The 17294-nt window shown below is 50.7% G+C and overlaps 4 protein-coding genes across 8 annotated transcripts in view; 3 read left to right on the top strand and 1 right to left on the bottom strand.

Annotated features, from left to right (window-relative positions):
* The first annotated feature begins 1388 nt into the window (after positions 1 to 1388).
* LOC120899775 (inactive rhomboid protein 1-like) lies at positions 1389 to 9734 on the top strand. Its single transcript, XM_040305987.1, has 7 exons — positions 1389 to 3125; positions 3214 to 5527; positions 6282 to 6509; positions 6583 to 6921; positions 7003 to 7257; positions 8377 to 8634; positions 8718 to 9734. The coding sequence occupies exons 1-7, from the start codon at positions 2629 to 2631 to the stop codon at positions 9225 to 9227; spliced, it is 4401 nt and encodes a 1466-aa protein (XP_040161921.1). The 5' UTR covers positions 1389 to 2628; the 3' UTR covers positions 9228 to 9734.
* Positions 9735 to 10068: 334 nt separating this feature from the next.
* LOC120899778 (tRNA pseudouridine(38/39) synthase) lies at positions 10069 to 13565 on the top strand. Its single transcript, XM_040305993.1, has 5 exons — positions 10069 to 10228; positions 11814 to 12042; positions 12110 to 12941; positions 13009 to 13160; positions 13256 to 13565. Exons 1-5 carry the CDS (start codon positions 10160 to 10162, stop codon positions 13426 to 13428), a joined length of 1455 nt encoding a protein of 484 aa, XP_040161927.1. The 5' UTR covers positions 10069 to 10159; the 3' UTR covers positions 13429 to 13565.
* On the top strand, positions 10238 to 11728 carry LOC120899780 (microfibril-associated glycoprotein 4-like). The gene has a single exon (XM_040305995.1). It carries the CDS (start codon positions 10634 to 10636, stop codon positions 11612 to 11614), a length of 981 nt encoding a protein of 326 aa, XP_040161929.1. The 5' UTR covers positions 10238 to 10633; the 3' UTR covers positions 11615 to 11728.
* Positions 12947 to 17294, bottom strand: part of LOC120899776 (serine-rich adhesin for platelets) — a 65059-nt gene continuing 60711 nt past the window's right edge. For all 5 annotated transcript variants that reach the window (XM_040305988.1, XM_040305991.1, XM_040305990.1 and 2 more), the window contains 4 exons: positions 14733 to 15766; positions 14496 to 14666; positions 14305 to 14422; positions 12947 to 14222 (listed from right to left, as the gene is read on the bottom strand). In XM_040305988.1, the coding sequence (XP_040161922.1) occupies positions 14183 to 14222; positions 14305 to 14422; positions 14496 to 14666; positions 14733 to 15766 (1363 nt within the window). In that variant the 3' untranslated portion in view covers positions 12947 to 14182. The remainder of the gene's footprint in view (positions 14223 to 14304; positions 14423 to 14495; positions 14667 to 14732; positions 15767 to 17294) is intronic.

The following is a 17294-nucleotide window of genomic DNA, read 5'->3' on the forward strand; positions in this document are numbered from 1 at the left end:
TGAGCTCAAGCCAAAAGACACAACACCGACTATCTCTTCGACGTGCGGGACAAGACGATCCTGAAGAATGAGGGAGAATATTTTATAGGCGGTATTCAACACCGCAATACCCCTGTAGTTGTTGCAGTCCAACCTGTCTCCCTTCTTGTATATGGGATAGATGAGTGCTTCATTACATAAAAGTATTCGGGTAAATGTGCCAACTATTTGATATTAAAAGATAATGCCTGTATTTTGCATTTACAATCTTTCTTATTAAGTGTTAATGTAGCGGATGGTAAGTGTTGTGGACAGACCGCTGCCTCATCCTGAGGGCTCGCCGTTGACAGCAGGGCTGTCATCCGGTGACGTCCTCAGAGAGGATCGCGGCGCGAGAAGGACCAGCCGTCCTCTCCCCGCATTGCGTGTTATTGTGTGGTATTATTTATTATTGTAAACGGTTGAACATATACCAAAGATAGTGATAAAATATACATATTCTGTTTGTGCCGTATACATCGTCTATGTTCATTTGTGCGGACACAACAGTAAGTCAAGTGGTTTAAAAGGAATTTTCACTTCATAGTTGATAGATATCACACAACCTCATGCCAGGGAGATATAGTTTTTCTTTAATAATTTGTCTGAAATAAGGCATTAATGTATTATACAATATTGTATTATAGGTACTCGAGAAATTGTCTCAACTTTCTGGCTTAAAGTGAATCATCTTTGAGCTTACCAGTTTTTACCTTTTATTCCAATAGTGAGGTGGTGAGTAAGTTGATTTGAAACAAGGTAAGTTGATTTGAAATGATTTTCACCTCCTCTCAAACAAATACCACACATTCTCGAGTCAAAGACAAGATAAATATGTTTAACATTATATTAACTTCATTCGAGAAAGAGTGTCTACTGCTTGAGATAAAGTAGAAAGTCATTTATTTCGTATTTTCCAGTTTAAAAGTTTACTTAACCGACTGAATTGCGTATTTTTACAAGAAATGTGCATTTGACCTGTAATTCCATATCATAAAAAAGGTAATTAAATTAAAAGGGAATATTTTAATCAAAACCCGTGTAACCCACAGATTTCACGTGAAAACGATTCAAACGGATATCTCTCCTTCCTTCCAGTGGCACAGTTAACCACTTGTTTGTACAATAACGGCGCCTCCATCGAACTTCCTGCCCGTCGCATCCTACCACCTACAAACAGGGGGATGCGAACAAACATTTTCCACGACCACCGTCCACCGAGTGGCCAATCCATTCTCTTGGAAATCGTAACGCATTACCCCCGCTGCAAAAGGAACCAACAACAGAAACAAAAAGAGAGAGAAACGGATAAGGATAAGACAGCCAACGGGCGCACATGCGCACCGCGTGGAAAACAACCGCACACGCACACGCACAGCCGCGGCATGGGGAAAATTTGTTGTGATTTTTTACAATCGCTCTCGCTCTCGGCCCATCACACGACGGCCCCCTTCAGTCAAACGTCGGCGCTGCCAACCGAGCGGCAGCAAAAATCGATACCTTTGATGTATTGTGTGTGCGTGGTGGAAAACTAAAAACGGGAGTACAGCGTTGTTCGTGCTTCGTGGGGCTGCTGAAACCGTGTCTGCTGCAAACGACATAACATTTGGACCCGATTTGCCCAGCACCCGTCGAAGTTGTGGTCAGTTGTGTGGTCCAAGGTACGGTGCAGCGCAAAAAAAAGCGAAATGAAGAACGGGTATGTGAGGCCGTAAGCCGTGGGGGATGCGCTTGTTCGCAAGTACGCAAAAAGGACCTTTCCGTTTTTGGATGGGCGTGTGTGAAACGATGGCAGGTCCGTGTGCGTGCGTGCGTGTCCGTGTGTGAAGGATTTTTCTGCTCCATCACTAGGCCCAACTCGGGCTGGAGTAGCAGGTCGTGCACGCGCATACACAAAAAAAAAATTGGGAACCAAGGATAATATGGATCCCGACCGTCGTCCAGCAGCCGTGCCGTGCCCAACCATGTTCACCGTGTGTCGCCCGTGCCCGTTTGGGGTGTGTGTTTATTTTAGCAAACTCAGCCATTTTGGAATGTAATTAGCCGTCGCTAAACGCACAGAGGGAGGGAGAGGCTGCCTACTACGATCGCACATTTGAACGGGACGAAAAAGTGTTTTGTGTGTGCGGTGAGCAGCAGGGTGTGTGTGTGTGTGTGAAAATCCCCCAAGCCTTGATGGAGGCACTGCCTACTAGAATGCCGCAGGCGGCCAGCCAGGACGGCAGACGATAATGGGTAGTGTGGGGTAGGTGTCGGTGTGGGTGATGTCGTCAGGTGGTGTTTAGTGAAATTTTTCGTTAGCCAAATTTTGCGGTAACTTACCGTCGTCGTCGTCGCTTTAGGGTAGCATAATTTACACGCCAGCTGTAGCGGGGGATCGATTTTTGTCGAACGCTTGTCTGCACAGCTGGCCATCCTCGAGCGTAAGCTGAAAAAAAGAGAAAGAAACGATATTAGAGCGACGAAACGATAATAGAAGAAGGAGCAGGATCCTCCGTTCGCCAAGAAATCGCCCGTGATTGATACAAACCCGCTCAGAACCGGCAGCCACCAGGAGGAATTGATGCGCAAAAACAGGCACGAGGGACTGGCGAATCACACGGGCAAGGGATGAGCCGTAGCCGGCGGTCTTCGTTTGGCCACCAGCACTACCAGCAGCAGCAGCAGCAGCAGCAGTTTAGCATCACCTCCACCATCAACTATGACGATGGGCTGTGCGATGGCGGGAGCGGCCCGGGGCTGGTCCCATCCGGCGGCACCGCGTCCTCGCCGTCGCGGTTTAGCGAGTCGTCCTACTCGAACCTGGGATCCCGCCTGACCGCGTACGTCGCCCAGGCTCCCCTCCACAGCTCCACCGTCGCTCCGTCATCGTCCTCCGGTTCCTCGCTGCCCCAGCCCATCCATCCGGGCTCGTCCGCCTCTTCGGTTTCGTCCGTGGCCGATCGGTACGGGCCCGGGGAGGAGTCGCTGCGGCCGTGCTGCATCTCACCGGCTGCACCACCATCATCCGCCAATGACCGTTACTCGACCAGCTCGGCCCCAAACTCCATCATGTATCCGGAAACGCGCAACGGACCGCACCATCGTTCGATGTCTCCGGGATCGAGGTGAGACGTTTGCCTGCACAAAAAAAAATACAATATGAAAGATAAATTAACGTTTACTTTTTTCCCCTCATTCCCCCTCTCCTTCCAGAACACGTTACCCCGTGCCGGAGCGGTTCCGGGATCCACCGGCGTCAGCGCCTCCGCAGCAAAGCACCACCCAGCCCAAGCTGGACCAGTACGGCAACTATCTGATCGGCAACAATGCGCCACTAATGACGAGCTCGGAAAGCTACAACTATCTCACCTCGACCGTGCACACGCCGGTGAAGCGATACATTCCGACGCCGCCGCCCGCGGAGAACTTCTCGCACTGTGAGCCGGTCGGAGGTGGCGCCGGTGGTCTCGGTGCGAGCCTAATGGCCGGTCTGATGGCGTCCGGCGGGGGCATCAACATCATCAACGCTGCGCAAGCCGGTGCAGGTGGATCGCTGCTCAAATCGCTGCCGTACCGGTTGAAGGTGCCGAAATCGGCGGACCCGGTCGGTCTGGGGGAAGACGCGACGGATCATTACGCGACGCCACCGCGTGCCCGGCCCGTCGGGGGCAAGTGTCCGCAGCAGCCGATCTGTACGTTCGCCGGCCAGCCGGTGGTTGGTGGGACGCTCGGACGGCAATCGCTGCAGCCGGATTATGCGTTGCTCCGGGCGGCCACACCGGTTAGCATTATGAGCGAACCGATGGTGCTGGGCCATGCACCTTCGTCGGACGAGGAGCAGTGCTATCAGTGTAACAGCTTGCGGCAAGCGACCGGCGTCCACCAGACGACGCAAACATCCGGCCCGATCAGTCCGCAGCCACTGTCGATCTCGTCCGTGTCGATGTCGGACATGGAGCGGCAATCGCCCCTCAGCCCACCGTCGCTCGTATCGCATGCTTCGTACCCACACCATCATCATCATCATCATCATCACCATCATCACCATCAGCAGCAGCAACAGCATCAGCAGCAGCATCAGCAGCAACACTACACTTTGACAACACCGGGAGATGACGGCCGGAACGCACAGCAGTCGCTAATCATCGCACAATCGCACACACTGAACAGCTCGTGCAGCAACCCGTCGATCATTATCCAGTATCAGCATCAGCAACACATACAAGCGCATCAGCAGATCCAGCAGCAGCCGCTTTATCAGCAGCTGCAGCAGCTCCAGCAGCAACACGCTCAGCAGCAGCAGCAACAGCAGCAGCAGCATCATCACCAGCTACAGCTACAACACCAACAAGCACAGCAGCAAGCGCACCAGCAACAGGTTCAGCAGCAGCAGCAACAGCAACAGCATCAACATCAGCAACAGCTGCAACACATGCACCTGCCCCGGCTGCAGCCCGACTCCACCCCGTCAACACTGCAGCGGAACGTGCAGGCGATCCGGCAGCAGCGGCTCACCCACAAGCAACGCATCAAGGAGTATCTGCGCCGCAGCACGTCCCAGTTTTTCGGCGTCGACCAGCTGCACGATGACTACGAGCAGCAGAAGTGGGAGGACCGGCAGAAGCGGTTCGCCATCCGGCGCTTCGGCTCGCTCAAGGACGAGCTGCCACCGAACGGGCGCGGACCGTCCGAGCCGAGCGCGGACGTCATGCACGACCACCTGACGCACAGCGACCGGCCGGACGTGCTGCCGGCCCAGAGCCAGGACGAGCCGGAAACGGAGCAGAACCGGCGGCAGCGCTTCAACCCGTACTACAGGCACGAGGGCGGCGAAGAGTTTCTGGTCGAGCGGAAACCGTCCGTGTCGCGCATGATGCTCAGCGGGCTGGTGTTTGTGGTGCAGAGCCTGCGGAACAGGGTGCCGCGCCGGCAGAAGCAGTGGTCCCGCAGCTTCGCCCCGGCGCACGTCGCCCTCAACAATGACGATAACGATATCTACGATGGGCTAACGCCGGTGCAGGAGGATGAGATGTTTTTCGATGTGCCGGCGGGTGGTGGTCAGAATGGTGCGGGCGGTGGTGTCCCGCCGGCCCAGCAGGAGCAAGATCTGGCCGGTGCGCCAGTGGCGGACAATTCGCACCAGATCTACATGCTCGAGACGGACCGGGCGCTCGTGAGCAGCGGATGGCGGACGCGCACGGCCGAAGAGCAGCTGCATCTGCAGGACGTTGCGGCCGGGCGCAACAACGCCATGTTTCAGTTCTTCTACGGCCAGCGCATACCGGGCACGATACTGGAGAGCGTGCTGGACAACTCGAGACGTCCGCCGCGCCACTGCATCAAGCTGCTGCGGCCGAACGCGCTGGACGACCGGTACGACTACCGGCCGTACTTTACGTACTGGATCAACACGACGCAGATACTGGTGCTGTTGCTGACGCTACTGTGCTACGGGGTCGGCCCGATCGGCATTGGGTTCGAGCAGAAGAGCAGCCAGGTGCTGGTCACTAGTCTGAGCTTGCAAACGGTACGTGTGATGGGCGATTTGGGTTTGGGATGTGTGTTGTAGTGATGTGCTCTTTAGAGCGCATCCACAACTCCGATTCCGACTCTGACGATTGCTGGTCCGATTCCGACTCTGGCAAAATCTGAACCACTAGTTCCACCCGGAGTCGGAGTCGTCTGGAGTCGTCCAAAGTAACCCGGAGTCGCTTGGAGTCGTTCGGTATGGGAGTCTTCCGGAATCGGAGTCGTCCGGAGTCGTCCGGAGTCGTCCGGAGTCGCCCGGAGTCGTTCGAAACCGTGGTTCGAAATCGATCGGAATCAGCAGGAGCCGTGCGGGTTGTGTTTAATGTGCTTGTGATCAGGCATTTCATTTTGTTGTGTTTTTCGCGTGTTCTTCGTATACAGTCCTTTGTTTCGAAGGCCGACTCCGGTCGACTCCGGACGACTTCGACTCCAACTGCTTCCGGCCGATTGAACACCTTTGAGCTACTCCGAACGACTCCGAATGACTCCAAGTCCCAATAACTCTGGATGACTCCGGACGACACTGGACGACTTTGAACGACTCCGGACGACTCTTGACAACTCCGAACGACACTGGACGACTCCGGGTTATTCCGAACGACTCCAAACAACTCCGGATAATGCAGGACAGACCTACCTTCCGGAGAGTCGATTCTGAATTTATCGGAGTCAGATCGCAGTCGACTCCGGATTTTTGCCAACTTCACCCATCACTAGTGTATTGTTTGCTGATGCGCCTCTTCTCTTCTCAGGTTCAACACTACGAGCCACGAAACATTTGGATTGGGCCGCGCAGGGACGACCTGGTACATCTCGGGTCGAAGTACGCGCCCTGCATGCGCAGGGACGGCCGAATCATGGATCTCATATCGAAAACGCGCAAGCAGGAGCGCGAAACGGCCTGCTGCATACGCAACGATGATTCCGGCTGTGTGCAGAGCTCCCAGGCCGACTGCTCCGTGCGTGGACTGTGGCCTACGGTAAGACCCTGTGCCATTATTTGATTCACTCATTTCTTCATTCAAAACTTCTCCCCCTCTCCCTTTTCGGCAGACCATTTCAACGTGGAAAAAGTGGTCGCCGGGCGATTCCGGCCCTGGGGGGCGCATTTCCGGCAGCGTGTGCGGTCTCGACCCGAAGTACTGCGATGCGCCGGCCTCGATTGCACCGCACGAGTGGCCGGACGACATCACCAAGTGGCCTATCTGTCGGAAGAACAATCAGTTTACGCAACGCTTCCGCTTCAAGGATCACACTGCCGAGCACATGGTGTGCGAGGTGATCGGCCACCCGTGCTGCATGGGCATCTCGGGCGAGTGCCGCATCACGACGCGCGAGTACTGCGACTTTGTCCGGGGCTACTTTCACGACGAGGCGTCCCTCTGTTCACAGGTAGTTAAGGAGATAGCATCGGCGTCGGTGGCGGTTACAATTTGTCATATTAACTGGATTGTTTTCTTTTTTGTTCGGTAGGTTTCCTGCTTGAACGATGTGTGCGGCATGTTTCCGTTCATCGTGACGGACCTGCCCGACCAGTTCTATCGGCTGTTCACGTCACTCTACATCCACGCCGGTATCGTTCATCTCATAATCACTGTTGCCTTTCAACACATTCTCCTCGCGGATCTGGAGCGTCTGTTGGGATCACTGCGAACGGCGATAGTTTACATCGGCTCGGGCATCGTCGGCAACCTGACCAGTGCCATCTTCGTGCCCTACAAGGCGGAGGTAATGCGGTCTTGGAAACGCTGTTGATTTTATTGATGGGGGCTGGGAATCGGACCTACCTGATACCGATGCCGTGTTCGGAACCAATTTCAGAGCCGATACCAATGCAGAAATCGATTCCGATTTCGGTGCCGATTCCGGTGCCAATTCCGGAGCTGATTTTGATGCCGGAATCTATTTTGATTCCGGTGCCGATTCCGGTGCCAATTCCGGAGCTGATTCTGATGCTGTAATCTATTCCGATTCCGGAATCGATTGCGGAACCGATTCCGAAGTTGACTCAAGAATCTATTCCAGTATCGAATCCGGAACTAATTCCGATGCTGGAGTCGATCCCGGAGCCGATTCCGGAGTTAATTCCGGAGTCCATTCCGGAATCAGAATCGGCTTCGGAATCGAAATCGATCTGGGAATCACTCTTTGCTCCAGTAACGGGAGTAGGATTGACTCCAGGAATGGAATTAGCTCCGGAATGAGATTCAGTTTTTGACCTGAAATAAGAAGTATTAGAAGCGAAATCAGTCCGGGAATCTACATGAGAATAGATCGTTTACAAGTAGATTTTGATTCTTTGCTGCCATCAATACATAGCATCATTAGACCCAAAACGCCTATTCTAGTACGGATATGCCAAAACCAACTCCAATTTCGGAGCTGATTTTGATTTCGGAGCCAAATCCTATTCTGGGGCCAATTTTGATTCCGGATCCGAAAACGGAGCCAATTCCTGATGTCGATTCTGGAACCAAAATCAGAAGCCGATCCCAGAACCAATTCCGAAGCCGACTCCAATTCCGGAACCGATTTCGAATTCCGAAGCTGATTCCTCAATCGATTCTGGAAACTGATTCCGGACCTACTATCCGGAATTTATTCCAGAAAACTTCGGAGCTAGCCAGAATCGATTCCGACAAAAACTTCATTTTTCCCATCACCCTTCACTCACTCATCGGAACCAATTCCGGAGCCGGATTGATTGATTCTGGAAACTGATTCCGGACCTACTATCCGGAATCGATTCCGACGAAAACTTCATTTTCCCATCACTAGTTGTTTCATTATGCTCACCCTGTTTTTTTTCTTCTTTCACCAATATACCCCCTGGGTTGGTGGTCGCAGGTCGGTCCTTTACCATCACTGGCGGGCACGCTTTCCTCGCTGCTCGTGCTGCTCATACTCTGCCATTGGCGCAATCTAAAGAAACCACAGTACGCCATGCTGAAGATACTCTTCCTCGGCTGCCTGCTGTTCGGTATGGGCACGTTACCATGGCAGCAAAACTTTACCGGCCTACTATCGGGGCTGCTGTTCGGTACCACCTTCACGCTTGCGCTCACCCCATACCTCAGCTTCGCCAAGTACAGCCGAAAGGGCAAGGTAAAGTGCAAACCGATATCCCTTAAAAGCTTGAAGCACATACCAAACTGACCCATTTGTCGGCATACTTATTTGTCTTCCAGATCAAGCTAGTGTGGAGCTGCTTCGCGCTGCATTTCGTGCTGTATGCGCTCATCTTTCTCGTGTTCTACCTGTTTCCGACCATCTTCTCGCTCAACTTCCTCGAGGGCAATCAGATCTCGAGCATCAACGACAACAACGGCATGCACGATCACTTCAATCCGTACGATACGTTCAACTACTTTAACGGTAAGCATGGGCTGGACGGTGGCGGCTCCTCGCACGGCGGCATGCTGCCGGGCGAGGGCGGCCGGGCCGGGGGCGATGTCGGCGGCGGTGGCGGACGCATTAAGGATTACGATCGCGGCGGAGGGAATCGATACGGCGGCAAGGACGGTGGTGGCGGAGGCGGTGGTGCTATTAGCATGTCGGGCGGCACGATCAAAGCCATTAATCCCAAATACAATAATATAAATAGTAACGGTAATCTTAACGCTAAATCCAATATGCATAGTTATAAGATGGTAGCTATATGTGAGAAGGGACAGTGCAATCCGCGTCCGAACGCATGACGTCGATGTGTTTTACCCACGGCGTACGGCCGCTCATCAATACGATTGATTTCCATTTTATTCATCCGTATCACACTTATTGTACCGTTATTTACCGAAAGGAAAAAAAGGCAAAAAGGATAACAACACGCATATATACCGATATACTCCATATACCCTCCCTCCCCATAGTACACGCGAAGAGCAGTCAGTGAAAAGGAAAGCGAAAGGAAGTGACAGGGAGCGGAACGCAAAAAAGGAAACGCATAAAAAAACCCCGGAAATGTTTAGGAAAAATCGTCTCGCGGAGAAAACAGGGCATACGAGCAGATCACCAATATGTATTGTGCAATCTTGTCAGTGGAGCGCGGTGTAACGAGCAAGGCGGATGGTTGCGTAAAACGTGCAGTACTGAGGGACTGAGTAGTGTACACGTGCGTGGTGAAGCTGACATGCATCTAAGTAAAACAAAAACACACACACACACAAAGTAACGAAAATTGAATGAAATATATAATGAAAAACGCATGGTGTTTCATTTCCATAGAAATGGTTTAGTTTAGTGGTCGTTTCAGCGATGATTTGGCTGCAAAATGTGAAAGAAAATATCTTAACAGTGAATTTAAACACATGTTTCGTGTAAAATATTGTTTGTGGGGCTTTTGAGGATTTTTTTTTGTCAATTTTTCCATGCAGCAGAACATTTGTTCTTGAATGTCATTTGCAACGGAACATTTGAATTTGCAGTACCAGCACGGTAGCTGGCTGCGTGCTCTCTCCCCCGTTCGAGACAGTACGCAGCTTAAACGGGGAGTCATATGATACCTGTCAAATGCGCCGGCAAATGCGGTTTGTTGTGATTAGATTGTTATTGTGCAAGCAAACGGTGTTCGTTGCAAGCGTGTGCTGAAACGAAATTGCTGTTTTAGTTGAATTCAATATTACTTTACAGTATGGAAGTAAAAGTGAACAAAAAGAGTAAATCCTGCACTGAGGATGAATTGCTTTCCCTGTCCAAAGAGGTAAATAGATGTGGCTTTCCCATGCTGCAGTTAGTGGATGCTGCAAAAAGCACCTTGTTTCGAGGGAGCTTCATTGGAATTGGGCGATAAGTGAACATTCGGCTACATAATTCCTACACGCTTTTTGTGGGAATGTTCTTGCCTGGGAATCCCACCTCCTTGTTGACGAATCGGTCTTTAATTGCTATGCTAATCGTAAGATTGATAATGCTCAATGTGTGCTAATCATCATCATGAGCGAAACAGTAACAAAAACAGGCGCACAAACTCTCCAAACAATTAGTCTCATTATAATTCTGATAAGCTTTATTTACACGCCACGGGTTGACTATAAAAGAAGATTGGCATTGTCCGTTGTGGCACAGTATCATTCTGCAGTACCAAAGCGATCGGTTCTAGCGCACCATGCTTGTTTACAAAATAATCCTGTGCTGTGTGTTGTTTGCATCAAGAAAAATCGCCTGCAACGAACGCAATGTAACAGCACCGCTTTTAAACGGGCTGGCGTTTGAATTGCTTGCAACAAAGCTAGAATATCTTCAGGACAAGTTGATCGAGATAGAATCTGCGGCGAAGAACGCCGATCAGCAGCTTTCCGAGGCAATCGATGAGCTGAGCAGGACGGTGCAGAATCATTTCAACAGAACGGAGCATACAGCAAACGCCAACCACGAACAGATGGGGCAAAAGATCCAGGCGTTTGCAACGAAAGCAGACCTTGCGTGGTTGAAGATCGATTCGGGCTTGTATCTTCGAAACTTCTCGCTTCGTTCGTGCAAAGAGGAACCATCAAAGCAATCGGGAAAGTACATCATGCAGGCCACCATATACGATACACCGTTCCTGGGATATTGCGAACAGAGCAGCTTCGGAGGCGGATGGCTGGTGGTGCAGTACCGGTACGACGGAGCGTTGGACTTTTACCGCGACTGGGCAGAGTATCGCAATGGGTTCGGAAGCACGGATGGAGAGTTCTGGCTCGGGTTGGAGCATCTGCATCAGCTGACGGCGACACGAAAGCATGAGCTGGTGGTAGAACTAAAAGACTTCGATGGAAACTACGTGTATGCACGGTACGATGAGTTCGCGATCGACAGTGAGACGGGTCAATATCGGCTTATGAAGCTGGGATCGTACACAGGAACGGCGGGAGACGGGTTGAACTACCAAAGCGGCATGAAGTTTACGACAAAGGATCGGAAAAATGATCTTCACCCATTTCTAAACTGTGCTGCCCATCATGCGGGTGGTTGGTGGTATAGGGACTGCGCTAAATCCAACCTTAACGGAGGCTACATAAAAGGAGAGACGCCGAAGGGAATGTTTTGGGTTACGTACAAACCGTCCGGTCTAGCGTACTCAAGAATGTTAATTCGCGAAATATAACACCACTGCTGTGCGCTGTATCAATAAAAGATGAGCCAAAGAGTCAATTTCAAGACGGATGCATAGATCTTCACGCAAAATGTGCAAATTTGTCATGTGAAAAAGGAAAGAAAGGAAGCAATCCCATTGGGGTACAATATTCCCGATCTCAAATACCAATAATGTTTAATTTTTTAACGTATTATCTCCTTTATTACAGGAATTAATTGATAAAATCAAACAGCTGGAAGCACACAACACGCAGCTGAAAAGCATTGTGCAGAAAAATCTTCAATCACGCGACGAGACCGCCAATGGCAAAGCGAAGAAGAAACACCGTCCGTTCGATTTCGCCAAATGCTTTAAACGACACATTCTCCTGCGCTTTTACTACCTCGGCTGGGACTATCAGGGGTTTGCTTCGCAGGAAGATTCGATCGAAACGATAGGTAAGTAATTTCTCTAAAAACATTTCCGTATATTTAGTCAAATGTATATTTTATTTTATTTTTGTAGAGCATCACATGTTTGCTGCACTGAAAAAGGTTTGTCTGATCGAGAGCCGGGAAACCTCCAACTACAATCGCTGCGGCCGCACCGACAAAGGTGTGAGTGCGTTCCATCAGGTCATTAGTCTGGACGTTCGGTCGAAGTTTGCGCCCGAGCTGCAGCTAGACGCGAACAACCTAACGAACGAGCTGGATTACTGTGCCATGCTGAACCGGGTGCTGCCGGAGGAAATACGCTGCCTCGCCTGGATGCCGATGGTAAATCCCGCCTACAGCGCACGGTTCGACTGTCGCTCCCGTACGTATCGGTATTTCTTTCCCCGGGGCGATCTAAACATTACCGCAATGGAAGAAAGCGCTCGCTATCTGGTGGGTGCGCATGATTTTCGCAACCTTTGCAAAATGGACGTTGGCAATGGGGTGGTTAGCTTTGTGCGAAGCATCGACGCAATCAGTATAAAACCATCGCAGCGGGATAGTGAGCGTGATGGTAGTAGCTACGATATGATGTACCTGGAGCTGCGGGGGAAAGCATTCCTGTGGCATCAGGTCCGTTGCATAATGGCGGTGCTGTTGCTGGTTGGACAGGGCAGGGAAGAGCCATCGGTGGTGAAAGATTTGCTCGATGTAGAACAGAATCCCTGCAAACCGCAGTACAGTATGGCGAGTGATGTGCCGCTCAATTTGTACGATTGTCAGTTCAATGAAAAGAGTGGCGAATCGAATGGAGAGGAGTCGATGGGTGGAGAACATGATTTGAGCGATTGGATCTACAAAGAGGAAGATCTGCGACGAACGATTTCGGATTTACAGGGATTTTGGATGAAGCACAGCGTGAAGTATGTCGAGGACAGCAATGTAGCTGCAATTTTTCTTTATTAATTCGTCAATTTTCTTTTTCGCAAGAACCACAATGGTACGGGAAATGCTGACAACGTTACACAGCATACTGGAAGATCGCTTTGCAGGGGCTCCCCCAATCCGCGACCAATCGGTGCTGTTGACGCAGGGAGTGCGAAGTAAAGAGTACTGCCCGCTGCTTAAACGCCAGCGCTGTGGTAAGTGCGTGGGAAATTGTTTTACGATTTGATTTGCATTTTTGCACTAAATACCAAGGATTTTTCTTTCCTTCTCTCTGCTTTTCGCACTACAGAAAGTCTTGAGAACCGGATCGAACACTACGCCAAGAAGCGACGCATCGAGGTTAGCGTTAAATCAAACGACTGCAGCGCAAGCGGAAGCGACGAACCGGCAGCCGAGCACGTACGCGCTGGCACCGATCGTAACAGCAATGTAGATCACGGCGTGTTGGGAATGGACAATTAACACACAAGTGTTAGCGTGTGTGTGTGTTATGAATGATTTTATTAACTTTACGAGGGATATATTTATGGGACCTTTTTTTTGTACAACCCAGCGTGGAGTGAAGAAATGAAATGAAAAAACCTTCCTTAATCTATCTATTTCTACCGTGATTATTGTCTATCTCACTCTCGCTCTCTCTCTATCTCTCTTTCTCTCTCTCTCTCTCTCTTCTAACACAAAACTCTGGTCCGATTCGGAGCAATTCGTTCCATCGTGTGAGACACGCAACACACGCACGCACGCGGCAGCACTTGTCGGCGGCTTGCGATCCGCCGCGCCAAAATAGCGGCCAAGTGGGGGGCTGTACGTGCAAAATCAGTATGCCGTTCGTATGATCGTATGCGATCGGTGTGTGTGTGTGTGTGTGTATGCGTTGTTGCGTAGGTTGAAATCTTAAAGATATGGTGGCCATCATGCACTCACTTTTAAAACAAGAAAAGAAAAAAAACGTTGCCTTCGCCGCCGCAGCAGCAGCACGGTCACACCAAGCACACTATACAAGAACAGGTGACTAGAATTGAAGTGGTCCGTGGGTGGAATAAATAAATAGACAGGCCCTGGTCCTGGTGTCGCTTTACACAGGCGCGGCATTTTGCTGCTCCCCTCTCCTCATTGAGCCTTGCAAACGCATTTTGCATTTGTTTTTTTTTTGGTTGGGAGTTGTGAGACGCGCTCCGTTGTGTGAGGGAAACAGCGTGCGATGAAATCTTCAGGTTCAGTTCGGTAGATTATCCACTGACTTGGCCCGGTGGTATCTAAGAAAAAGAAAAAAAAGAGAAATAGGAGGAATTAGGAAATCGATTTGAAGGTATTGAGGGTCGTCAAACGCCTTCTTACCTTCTTCGGGCCAGCTTGAGCACTACCGGTCCTTCCTTGACGTTTTTGAACAGTGCGATCGTCTCGCAGTGGCTCATACCCTGCACGGCGGCATCGTTGATGGACAGAATTTCATCTCCTGTGAAGCGAAACAACCAACCAATTGATGAAGGACAAACCCGTCAGGGAGTTGATTTGAGCCCGCCTCTTACCCGCCATTAACGTTCCATCGAGTGCGGCCTGCCCGCTGGGGAAGACGGTCTTCACGTAGATGCCCATATTGCCGCGCGGTGAATCCCGACCGCCGACAATGCTGAAGCCGAGCGATTTCATTCCGGTTCCTTTGTAGAATGTGACCGTTAGATAGGTGCACTTGTGTATTCCTATAGGATAGAAAAAAAACGCATTAGAATAAGAGGAAATCAATAGGGACTCTTCCCTACACTTACCCTCGATGTAAGACGATCCCTCCTCGTTGATCAGTATCCGTACGCCCGCCTCAAACTTTGTACCATCGAGCGTGCAGTCGAGCTCGTCGCGCGCCCCACTCACATTGCTCTCCGTCTTGGACCGCTGCAGTGGCACGCTTGCCTCCGCCTTACTCTCCACCACACCGTCATCCGACTTTAGCCGGATGCGCTGCACCGATCGCGGGATGTCTTCCTCACTCTTTAGTGCCTTCGCACCGCGATACGCCGATCCGATCGGTACGTTCCGCCGTATCGTGTCGGAAATCACCTGCACCAGCACGGTCGGAGCGTGTCCTTCGGCGATGGACGCACGGGAACTGGCATTCCCATCGTTCGCCTCACCACTTGCCGTCAGGTGACGTATCGATTGATTAATGCTGCCGTGCGAAACGGGCCTGTACAGTGAGTAAAGCCCCGTCTCGTTCGAATCGATCCGATGCTTCGGCTGCCCGTGATCACCACCGTTCGGCAACAGCTCCTCATCACTGTCCTTTATCAGCCGCTTTGACCCGAGTATCTGAGAGTAGCCGTTCTTCACCAGCGCCTCACACCGCTGCTTGCTAATCATTTGCCACTTTTCATCGTCACAGATCGTGTTCGAGATCGAGATGCGGTTCGCGTACACCGGCACATAGTCGGCCGGTGCGTAGATCGGTGTCAGCGGGAATGGTTTGGCTGGGCCGGCGGTGTTGCTGGGAGTGCTGGTGACGGCCAGCCCTTTGGATGACCGTGTCGGTGAGGACGACGATGATGAGGATGACGAAGAAGCTCCGGAGGAGGAGGAGCTGCCACCGATCGTGATCGCACCGGACGTGGCCGGCCGGGAATCGATCTTGATCTTTCGGTTGGCGTCAGAGTTGAACGTAGTTAACTCGTCATGTGCAATGACAAGGTCTACGACATTGTTGACAAATGTCGACAGGATACGCTGGACAGTGCTGGGAGACTGCAGGCCACGTAAATGATGCCCGTTTACGTTCACAATCTCGTCGCCGATGCGCAATCGGCCATCCCTGCGAAAGGGCGATAGGGGGAAAAGAGGGAAATGAGTAACGAAACAAAAGCGTGACATTATGGGCGAAGTATTTGGTTTACGCATAACGATCGTTTAATATGCAATGGCAACGATCACGTTTTGTGAGCTCCATTTTTGTCAGGATGCGAGGATGTGTTTGTGAGTTGCAATATATGGCAAGTTTTGGAGGAATTCGTTTGCTGGAAGCTTTAAATGGTTGATTAATTACGGTCATCTTCAGTGTACTGAATTAGTGATGTACGTACTGAGTCCAAATAAGTGAGCGAGTTAATTCATTGCAGTGCATGAATTAAATAATTCGTGAGTTGCATAACTGTTTCGAGAGTTAAACATCGCTGAGTGACTGCACTCTCTGCGCTGATCTGTAGCTTACCCACTGCAAGTCAAATCATTCGTGAGTAAAACGACTTTATGAGTAAACGATAGAACGAGTTTTGTTCTATCTTTTCTCTATGTATGTGTGTACAAAAAATGGTAAAATTCTAACTATTCGAGTTCAAAGTTCAAAACTGTTCGAGTTATAGAACAAAAACCAAAAATGTGTATTTTGCTGAAATCGATCATTGAACTCCAGACTAGTGATGGGCAAAACGGCTACGAAGCCGGAGCCGGCTCCGACCAGCTCCAGACAATTTCGGAGCCGGCTCCGGAGCCGGATAAGTTTTTCAATGAAGTTTCAATCGAGAAAATCCGTAAATAGCGGAGTAGGTCATGTTTGAAAGAATTTATCAAAAAAAAAACATCGATGACTTTTGAATATTGTTAAGAAAGGCGAGACCAACGAATGCTACACAACGTCATGCATGTCAATACTGCAATCACATCGTGTATTGGTATCCACACGTGCGAGAAGATATATTCGTTTTTTTATTACGCTATCATACAATGATGTCTCTATTGAACCGTTAGTTCGGAGCCGTTGGTCTGGAGCCGTTGATTCGTCGCCGGCCCCGGAACGGTGGGCCTGAAGCTGGCTCCGCAGCCGTTGGAACGGAGTACAGAGCCGTTAGTCCGGAGCCGGCTACGGAGCCGTTGGTGCGGAGCCGGCTCCGGAGCCGTCGGAACAGAGCAGGCTCCGGAGCCGTTGGTGCGGAGCCGGCTCTGGAGCCGTCGGTGCGGAGCCGGCTCTGGAGCCGTCGGTGCGGAGCCGGCTCCGGAGCCGTCGGAGCGGAGCCGTGTCCGGGAAAAAGTCGGAGCCGGCTCCGAAGCCGTTAGTCCGAAGCCGGCTCCGCAGCCGTTGGTACGCTCCGAAACGCCCATCACTACTCCAGACACATTCAGGCGAATTCTATTCTGAACTCGATTCGATTCGAGTCGAAAAAATGAATTCGAAAGTGATATTTTACATACAAATGAACACACAAAATTCATCAACTCGACGTCAAAACGACTCGATTATACTATAAGAATAGAATACGCCTGATTGTTTTTGTTTAGTGTTAACGGTTACAAAAATATTGAAAATTATTTTTATCTTATTATCCGTTTACGTTTATACATTACCT

Source organism: Anopheles arabiensis, chromosome 3, assembly GCF_016920715.1.
Source record: "Anopheles arabiensis isolate DONGOLA chromosome 3, AaraD3, whole genome shotgun sequence".
NCBI lineage: Eukaryota > Metazoa > Arthropoda > Insecta > Diptera > Culicidae > Anopheles > Anopheles arabiensis.

What these genes read in the sequence shown, in the direction of transcription:
- LOC120899775 (XM_040305987.1), top strand. Translation starts at nt 2,629, where the DNA reads ATGAGCCGTAGCCGGCGGTCTTCGTTTGGCCACCAGCACTACCAGCAG. An exon ending in CTAGTCTGAGCTTGCAAACG is followed by an intron (nt 5,528 to 6,281) that starts GTACGTGTGATG and finishes TTCTCTTCTCAG; the next exon opens with GTTCAACACTACGAGCCACG. An exon ending in TGCGTGGACTGTGGCCTACG is followed by an intron (nt 6,510 to 6,582) that starts GTAAGACCCTGT and finishes CCTTTTCGGCAG; the next exon opens with ACCATTTCAACGTGGAAAAA.
- LOC120899778 (XM_040305993.1), top strand. Translation starts at nt 10,160, where the DNA reads ATGGAAGTAAAAGTGAACAAAAAGAGTAAATCCTGCACTGAGGATGAA. An exon ending in TGCTTTCCCTGTCCAAAGAG is followed by an intron (nt 10,229 to 11,813) that starts GTAAATAGATGT and finishes CCTTTATTACAG; the next exon opens with GAATTAATTGATAAAATCAA. An exon ending in GCTTAAACGCCAGCGCTGTG is followed by an intron (nt 13,161 to 13,255) that starts GTAAGTGCGTGG and finishes TTCGCACTACAG; the next exon opens with AAAGTCTTGAGAACCGGATC.
- LOC120899780 (XM_040305995.1), top strand. Translation starts at nt 10,634, where the DNA reads ATGCTTGTTTACAAAATAATCCTGTGCTGTGTGTTGTTTGCATCAAGA.